General features: G+C 48.1%; 4 protein-coding genes across 4 annotated transcripts; 1 reads left to right on the top strand and 3 right to left on the bottom strand.

The window, feature by feature from the left end:
* On the bottom strand, positions 1–1622 carry T310_8296 (uncharacterized protein; the record flags this gene model as incomplete). Its single annotated transcript, XM_013468924.1, has 3 exons — positions 1–1091; positions 1153–1534; positions 1574–1622. Coding segments are annotated over 3 exons (1522 nt in total), but the record flags the coding sequence as incomplete, so codon positions are not given.
* A 988-nt stretch (positions 1623–2610) lies between these two features.
* On the top strand, positions 2611–3900 carry T310_8295 (60S ribosomal protein L4-A; the record flags this gene model as incomplete). Its single annotated transcript, XM_013468923.1, has 4 exons — positions 2611–2720; positions 2775–2869; positions 2932–3082; positions 3138–3900. 4 exons carry the CDS (start codon positions 2611–2613, stop codon positions 3898–3900), a joined length of 1119 nt encoding a protein of 372 aa, XP_013324377.1.
* Positions 3901–4657: 757 nt separating this feature from the next.
* On the bottom strand, positions 4658–5594 carry T310_8294 (uncharacterized protein; the record flags this gene model as incomplete). Its single annotated transcript, XM_013468922.1, has 4 exons — positions 4658–4744; positions 4925–5108; positions 5231–5322; positions 5358–5594. 4 exons carry the CDS (start codon positions 5592–5594, stop codon positions 4658–4660), a joined length of 600 nt encoding a protein of 199 aa, XP_013324376.1.
* A 1630-nt stretch (positions 5595–7224) lies between these two features.
* On the bottom strand, positions 7225–8049 carry T310_8293 (uncharacterized protein; the record flags this gene model as incomplete). The annotated part of the gene is made up of 2 exons (XM_013468921.1): positions 7225–7560; positions 7633–8049. The coding sequence occupies 2 exons, from the start codon at positions 8047–8049 to the stop codon at positions 7225–7227; spliced, it is 753 nt and encodes a 250-aa protein (XP_013324375.1).
* Positions 8050–8901: the final 852 nt, after the last annotated feature.

Here is an 8901-nt window from a genome sequence, read left to right as displayed (position 1 = left end):
ACGCCTCGAAAACACCTGTGACATTTGGACCAACTGCTACCGGATCTTTCATTATCGAATGCATGGCCAAAGCAAAAAGCACTCGATGGGCATCCTGGAAGGCACTTTGGAGGTTGGAAGGTATCAGCAGGTCCTGAGGAGACAGACCGGATAAACCCAACGCAAATGGCGTCAGCATCGAGAAGCTCGTTGTATTCAACGCTTGCAAACGGGATGTCTGTTCAATGACCGCCAGATCGGATATGTCGTATTGCTCGGGAATCGGGGTCTGAGGCGAGGAGGCGTTAGAGGGGCCCTGGGATTGTTGCGGCATACTCTGCGTGACAATGATTTGCTCAAAGCGAGTATAGTTAAAAGTCTGCTCAGATAATTCTCTCCTCTCAGATATCGGGCGCACAGTTTGAACGGTATTATCAGGTAGACTAATCGTTGCCTCAACATCCTGGGTATAGTATTTTGTCCAGCAAAACATTGCCACGAGGGAAGGGTCCCTATCCCAGATGGCGATGAATTCGTGTAGGGAACTTGCATTGCAACCAGCCGCTTGCAATGACGGCGTTGAGTCCGCGTATGCGTCCGAGTCGAGCGATCCATCGCCATAGTAACCAATGTAATAGCCATTATACCCTGCCCTTGTTGTGAAATAGTATTCCAAGAGATTTCGAGCAACGCAGCCGTGACCATCGTCGAACGTTAACAGTGTAGAGTTAATACCCTTGGTAGATCTTGTTACTGAGTCAGCCAGCTGACAATCTAAGTCGGTCTGATAGAGAACAGTATTCCCCGTAAAGGTCCGATTCGTTCCGATGACCTGCCTGTCGTAAGATGGCAGAAATGGAGCAAGTGCGTATGACCTGGTCGTAAAAGGAGGCATATTCATATTCAGCCATGCAACATCGTATCCCTCGTTAACAAAATTCATAGTCAATGTACTGGCTTGTTCCTCCAATGAAACAAGCCCTGGCGAAGAAAGCATAGGAAGAGTTTCTGACTTTTGAATGGTTCTGACGGTAAAGATGCCACTTTGGAGGGGTGTTACGACCCAGGATAGAATAACCAAAATAAGAGCCGTGCAGAAGACTGTCCATTGCCTGTTGTTCGTTGGGTAGAATTAATAAAAATGCGAGTCATATCGGGCACAGGATAACTCACTTCCGCTTCAGTGACTGAAGTGGTACAAAAGCCAAAAATTCCGCAGGATAATCGAGAAGAACAGAATCGCCTCCAACTGCACCCGACTCCTGGGAGAGTCTATACCACGGTTCCAGCCGTTTCACATCGAGGTCGATCCAATTCCAGACGGTAGTAAAGAGGACGGCGATGATGGTCGGGAGGTAGTTCTCAAGAAATATATAGCCAGCGGGTAAGTCATCGATGCTTTCGGCGAAGAGAATGCCGCCGTCCCTTGTGCTCTTCGACTGAAGGACGGCCAATATGACCATGAGCGTAATCGTGAAGGAAATAACAAGAATTAAAACAATGGGACTTAATGACGTTGGTCTCCATGTTGGACCTGATGCCCACTGATCAGAAACTAACCCCGAGATCACAATGTCAGTCAAGGGAGACTTACCGTATGTACTCTTCTCGGTGGATTGGATCTGGGAATACCGGATTCCCATCGCTATCATTACACAAAACAGACCTCAAACGATGTATCCCGGCTCGATCGACGAGGGCTTGAGAAATTATAAAGACATACAACTAAAGATAGAGATATACGGTTGGAAAGAGATATTCTACGATGTTTATGATCCAACACATCTTGTCCATCCTGATCGACAGTTTCGGCCTGGAAAACGCCTTCCCGGCGGCAACTAACATCAAGGAAAGCTGCATGGGTCGAAAGCCCAATGATAGCACGAGCGGCTACACAAAGTCGCTGAGGGTGAGACAGTTGTCCAGCGGGCCATCGAGCGCTTAATTGGCACCAGCAGAACCCATGTCGCAGGCGCGTAGACGAGATCAAGCATTGGCGGATACATATTCTTGGCATGAACGGGCGATTTACATGGACAGGATCATCTATTTAGCGAGATTGTGAAGATGTATCGGATTGGAAGGAAAATGCGGCGCAGCACATGGGAATGTTAGCTTAGATTACAAATTTGGACGGCAAATCATAAGGTTAAGAAATGTCTAAGCGCCGCAGCTTGACATGGCTGAGTCTAGCCTTGGTGTGACTTATTTCAGGGGTCGTTTCTAAATCGAGAACCCATTGCCAAACCTGCAGACGGCAGGTGACTGAGTGCGGGTTTGAGTGCGAACATCTGCCGACTGTACGGAGTACACATCTTGTATTGTTGAACAGGAGTAGCGACTGCCTGACATGATATTTCAAGGAGAATAATGGTGGAAATACTGTAGATTGCAAGAGTGGAGGAAATGTAGATTCTGGCAATCAATTGGCTGGGCGGCTGTGCTGGAGAGGGTGGAGCAGCGGCGGGCGCTAAGAGCCGGCCGTCCTAAACAGGAAACGAGGGCTAGGGTTTTCGCGCACACCCGGCGCCGGCGCGCTAAGCGAGAAAACCCACATCACATCTACAGCTGCCTCAACTCCAATCTCTCAACGACGACGACGACACCGACGACCAGCTTCCTGTCGACACAATGGCGTCTCGACCTACCGTCACCATCACCACGGCGGATGGCAAGCCCAGCGGTGCCACCTACCCGCTGCCGGCTGTGTTCTCCTCGCCAATCCGCCCGGACATTGTGCAGTAAGTCGCCCGAATCCGAGTCGTTTCGCCGGACGGCCTCTGATCGCTGTATAGGAAGGTTCACACCGGTATGGCGAAGAACAAGCGACAGCCATATGCTGTGAGCGAGAAGGCCGGTGAACAGACCTCTGCCGAGTCCTGGGGTACCGGTACGTGAAAATTCGGTCAATTTTTTTTTGAAGTTGAGAGAAACTGATGTGGAAATCGCAAGGTCGCGCTGTTGCCCGTATCCCCCGTGTGTCGGGTGGTGGTACTCACCGTGCTGGTCAGGCTGCCTTCGGTAACCAGTGCCGTTCTGGTCGTATGTTCGCCCCGACCAAGGTGTGGAGGAAATGGCACCAGAAGATCAACCTCGGCCAGAAGTGAGATGACACCTGGATTCACGCGACATGGTTCATTACTGACGATGTGCACAAGGCGTTTCGCTGTCGCTTCTGCTCTGGCTGCCTCCTCTGTTCCTTCTCTCCTTTTCGCCCGTGGCCACCGCGTTGCCAACGTTCCCGAAGTTCCTCTCGTCGTCGACTCCAAGGTCTTCGAGAATGGCGCCATCACCAAGACCAAGGCTGCTGTTGCCCTGCTGAAGGGCGTCGGTGCTGGTCCTGACCTGGTCAAGGTCCAGAAGTCCCGCAAGCTGCGCGCTGGTAAGGGTAAGATGAGGGGCCGTCGCTACCGCCAGCGCCGCGGTCCTCTGATCGTCTACAACCCGGAGAAGGACGGCAAGGAGCTCGTCAGGGCTTTCCGCAACATCCCTGGTGTGGAGACCTCGTCTGTCTACGCGCTGAACCTGCTGCAGCTGGCTCCTGGTGGTCACCTGGGCCGCTTCATTGTGTGGACGTCCGCTGCTTTCGCCGCTCTGGACGAGTTGTACGGCACGACCACTACTCCTGCCGCCCTGAAGAAGGACTACCTCCTGCCTTCAAACGTTCTTGCCAACGCCGACATTGCCCGTCTGATCAACTCGTCCGAAATCCAGTCGGTGCTGCGCGAGCCTAAGGGCGAGGCCCGCACCAAGCGCACCAACGTGCAGAAGAAGAACCCTCTGCGGAACCGCCAGGTGCTGCTCAGACTCAACCCGTACGCCGCGGCCTACTCGAAGGAGAAGCTGGGTCAGAAGGGTGTTGAGCACGGCAAGCCGGAGCGTGCTAGTGAGACGTTCCACAAGATCCTGTCTGAGGAGTAAACTTTTCTTTGTTTCTTTTTATTTTAAAACAAAGGGTTAGCCACAGCTGCATGAATGAATGGAATGCTTGTGCGATAATGCATAATATTTTCAGTAGTCTTCTGTCTTGCAAGCACTTGTAAAGCATATCAAACTCGGGGACATGCGAAAAAAAAAAGGTCCGCATTTTTGTCTTTCTGTTCCCAAGATTCATTTTCCTCGATTTTGCCGTAGTCCCTCCACGTGCAATATAAGCATTCACAAGTAGATGTAGAGATATAGATAAGAAATTTGCATCAGTCGCAAATCCCTCCTGCTGATGATGGTAAACCTACCTAACAGTCGGCAGTCATACCAATTGCTCGAAAAGGTCGAACCTACAAAGCTCCTTTGCCAAGTCTACACTACGGGACATCACCTCTTAATCCAGACACTATTCTTGCAGGCCAACCTTTCCCTGCCAGAAAGTACATAGCTACTGGTAGTAGTTGGAAATAATTACAGGGAAATTTCTTTGTTTTTTTCCTATATTTCTTTTTTTTAAAAAAAAAGCTTATGGGTAGTTAAGATGGAGAACTGCATTATATAGACCAAACTATATATATTTAACTCGATCAACATCCGTTATTAGTGCCAAACCTAAATCAGATCCAACATCAAAGTGTAAACTTGATTGAATCTGCGTGATTTTCTCTCTTTCTTTCTCCTACCTGGAACTTTTCTAGATTTCAACCGGGAGATTCCTTCCAAATATGCAACTACCAGTTTGTATCACGACTCAGACCGCCTGCGAGCGCGCAACCTTACCCGAAAGGGGAGTACCATAACATTCCCGACCAAGGTTGGAAGTATATCTAATCTCCAACTGCCATACTTTATCAATTCAATTGTCATTATTACATCTATCACCACGGTATTTGATTTTCCTGGTCATATCTCATCTTTCATCTGGCATCTGCTATCTACCATCTTCATCTACAGTCAGTCAGACACCATGGGCTACGCCATCATGTACCCCAATACAGCCCCCCAGCGCGAAGCTCACGAGAATGCGCTGGAGGCGATCGAAGCACGAATCATCGAACTCGGGGAAACCAAATTCGAGTTTTCTGCACTTTAGCAGGAGAAGATTCGTGTCCTGTCCATGCCTCTCGCGGAGGACCATGGTGCCAGTCGTTTCAGTCCATGTTTCTTCAGTCCGTACCACGAATGCTTTCTCATCGACCCGCCTGAGGAAGTCGAGAAGGATGGCAATGATAATGACGATGTGAAGGAGTTATCGGAAAAGGCGAAGGAGCGGCTTGAACGGGCGCAACCGCTGTTTTTGCTGAGTTGCTATTTCCGTACATACGGGTCCTCGTGCGAGGAAGATATCGAGGTGAAATTCAAACCATCGCCCGGAGAATGGGTATTCAGCGAGAAGCGAGAGCCTCTTCTTACTATCTATATATATATAAGTTGGTTTTTATCTTGCTCACATCTTTACGCACAGGTACAACAAAATCGCGAGAAAGCATCTTATTGAGCACCGTCCTGATTTTTGGCAATATCTTTCCATTTCTGAGGCTCCTCCAGCCCCTCACTTTCGCTGCGAGATTCTTTACACCATCGTCGGAGACGATCAGCACCTGCTCCGCGGTGAACTGCTTACGATCATCCGCCTGATAAGGGCACGGCTGAAGATAAAGTCGGTGCGCATGACGATGATGGGGCATATCGCCGTTCCGGTCAGTTCTTCCATGCTCTTCTCGTTTTATTACTGGTTGTTGATCATTTCACAGGTTTTGCTCTTCAGTACATGAAACCACGCCAGGCGCGGATTCTCCAAGGCCATTTCGACGGGAATGAGCTGATTGTGCACTGCGGTAAGCTCTATGACTTTAGTGAGAAGAACGACGAGGCCCGGAAGTTGTTTATGCAGTGGCAACTCTCTCGTCCAGTTGGCAAGACCAAAATGAACGAGCAGTAACTCACAACTCATCGAATGTGCATTGCACGGCAAGAAAAAAAGTTCTTACGGTTCTTACAAAGGTTCTCATGTAATCTAATGTAGACCAGTACCCACTAGGTAATATTTCTAATAATAATATCCATCGCAAGACCGATTGATTCTTGTATTCAATGGGTGATCTTAACAACGTTCTCGATCTACATGCTTACTCAGAAGCTACTATATCTTTGTTGATGATGAGTCAAGTGCAGTATCCAGCTCTATGGTATCTGTTGGAAAAGGGTCATGGCTAGGCTGTATATAGCAGGAATGGAAGAATGTGTAAGAATTCTTGTTATTTATTGTCTGTAATCAAGTAAAAGAGTGTGGGCATCTAAACCGGCTCGAGTCAATGCTTTCTCGCATCCAACTACATCAAGTCCTTGGTTTGGCTTAGGAGGCCAAACTAGAGGCCCTGGTGCAGATTCAGAATTCAAGTGAGAAGCTGACTCGATAGAATTTCATCTTGCTGATGGGTCTGGCGGAGAGGTAGGAAGGATAAAGCAAAGGTAATATTAAGATGCAACAGGGAGACGAATGGATTGAAAGATGAAGAAACGGGTGGGAGGGTTGTTATTTATTGTAAGCCAGTGGGGAAAGATTATTCTGCACTGGTGCCCGATGCATGCCTGCTGGGGAAAAAAAAAGAAAAAGAAAAAAATTGAGCAAGAAGTCTGTCTCCACATGTAAAGCCCAGCCAAGTAAAGCCAGCAGAAGGGTTAAAATACCGGGGTTTAATGAATCTTCCAGTTTGACAACATTTGCAAATAGGAGAGCCGAGAGAAATCTGATAAATGTTTCAAGAGTAAGCAATATACTTGCAATGCGGTGTGCTTTAAACTATTGTCTGACTTGCTACCAATGTTCTTCTACCTATCAAAACTTAGAGAGGTTTTGCAGCCGACTGGACAGAGGACAACTCACTCAATTACCTACCTAAGTAATTGAGGTAAGTCCAGCATATTACTGTAAATGCAAGGCAGTAGTAGTTACCTCCATAGGTAGCTAGTTCCAAATTGGCCCTACACCTGTTCAGTAGTGGCGTTCATGCTGTGAACCAGGAACCCCAGGTACTTTCTTTCATTACTAATACCCTACATTTAATTATTCTGATATTAATTCTCTATTGACAAGACTCCTCCTAAAACCCTTTATAATTTAGGTATAAAATGTCTTTCTACCTGATATTGTCAAACTTATAAGTCAGAATGAGCCCATCTAGTTTTCTAATAGAAGTCACTCTGAAATGCCAGCTAATATGTTGCCACGTATGCCCCTATCTGCCTAGGGTATCAAAAAATACATTACATAACCTACTTATATAAACGCCTATGTACTTCACGACTTATTTGGATTCATGCGTCAACAATTTTCTTAGCAACATTGAGGACTGCTTCCGGCTGGCTCAAGAAAGGCGAGTGTCCCGCAGTGCAGGTCTCCTTGTGGATAGTCACGCCCTTCTCCTCAGCCTTTTGGACCATCGACTGCTGCACCGCCAGCGGCAAGGCCTGGTCGTTTTCGCAGAACAGGTATGTGACCGGATGATAGAGATACGCCGTCTGGGTGATGGGCGTCGTCTGAGCGACGGCCGGACAAGGCTTCAGCTCCGACACCCAGTGATCTTGCTCCTCCTTGGACAGGTCGTTGTAGAACCGACGCGCCGGCTCGAGCATGACGCACATTCCTTTCTCCTGTAAAACATCTCAGTACATGCACTTTTTTTCAAGCAGATTAATAGGGGAGGGGGGGAAAAAAAATCTCACGTCGACGGGGATATGAGGCGGGAATTTCCCTCCCAGCGCCGAGCGCAGGGAATCGCCCAGCGCAAGCAAGAAAGCGCACATGTATACCAGGTGGATGACACCGCCTGCAAGACCCCTGGCCTCGCGGTCCTTCTTTGCGAATTCCTTATCAACGGCCTGGGTGGCCACAACTCCGCCGTAGGAGTGGGCTATCACCAGCACGTCCTTCTGCTCCGTGTCGACCAGCTTCTTGAGCTCGTCCCGGATCACCTGGGCGTCTTCCATGAGGCCGATCGGTGGCAGCTGGCCCACGCTGGGGTGCAAGGGGCAGGAGGTCGGGAAGTCATTGGCTTCGAAAAGATCCCTGACGCGGCGGAAGTGGTTGGGGTTGTGCCAGGAGCCATGGACGAAAAGCACTGTAGGTTTCGTCGATGTCATTGTAAATTTCTTTAACTTAAATTAGACGCGCGGGGTATATAGTTTCAGCAACCACGTTATCTTGTTCCTAGTATATGCAATACAGAAAAAAGAAAAGAGCATGCATTCATTCTTCTCCACAAGTCAAATATATGCAACGTACGTACATGTATGCACTTTCTGGCTGTACAGTATATACAAAAGAAACCAACTCGAAGCATAAAAACGAATGGCTATCAACGCTCAAAAAAGGGTGGGTAGGTAAGAACCACGTAGAGGCGAGCCGAAAAAACCGGAAGCAAATCAGCGGTTCTCTTCAATTGTTGTTATTGCATTGGGGCAAACCTTATCCGTCTGCTAAGCCTGCCTACAATCCAGACAGACAGTCGCATAACGCACGAAGGAAAACTTAATGAACAGCCTCGTGGCACGCCTGACCGGGCAATATTACAATAGGATTGTTGGATTGGACTGAAAATTTGGATAGGTAGGTAAATATTATTGTTATAGCGGTTGTTCCAATGATTGGAACTTTTGCTCAGCCAGTAGGAAGCAATCAGTAGCAATTACCTAATTTGTCCTCCGTATGGACAGACCTCTTGGCAAAAAAAACAAAGCTGAATTGATAACCGCTGGTTCCAGCGCTGATCCCAGCCCCACAGTGAGGCTGAAAAAAAAAGTCGATCATCGATGGATTGCCTGCCTACATCTGCCTACATTAGGCATGTATGGAATCTGTACATATGCACAGCCCTCTCAAGTGTGTCATGCTTGAATGTGCAGCTGTTCTAGCAGATTTTCTGGTCAATGTTGGTATTATTTTCTTTAGAATATTAATTATCTTCTATATGAGATACAGGCAGTTAACCTTCT

This window comes from Rasamsonia emersonii, assembly GCF_000968595.1.
Source record: "Rasamsonia emersonii CBS 393.64 chromosome Unknown ctg1118621760703, whole genome shotgun sequence".
NCBI lineage: Eukaryota > Fungi > Ascomycota > Eurotiomycetes > Eurotiales > Trichocomaceae > Rasamsonia > Rasamsonia emersonii.
This window is presented reverse-complemented; position numbering and strand designations above follow the sequence as displayed.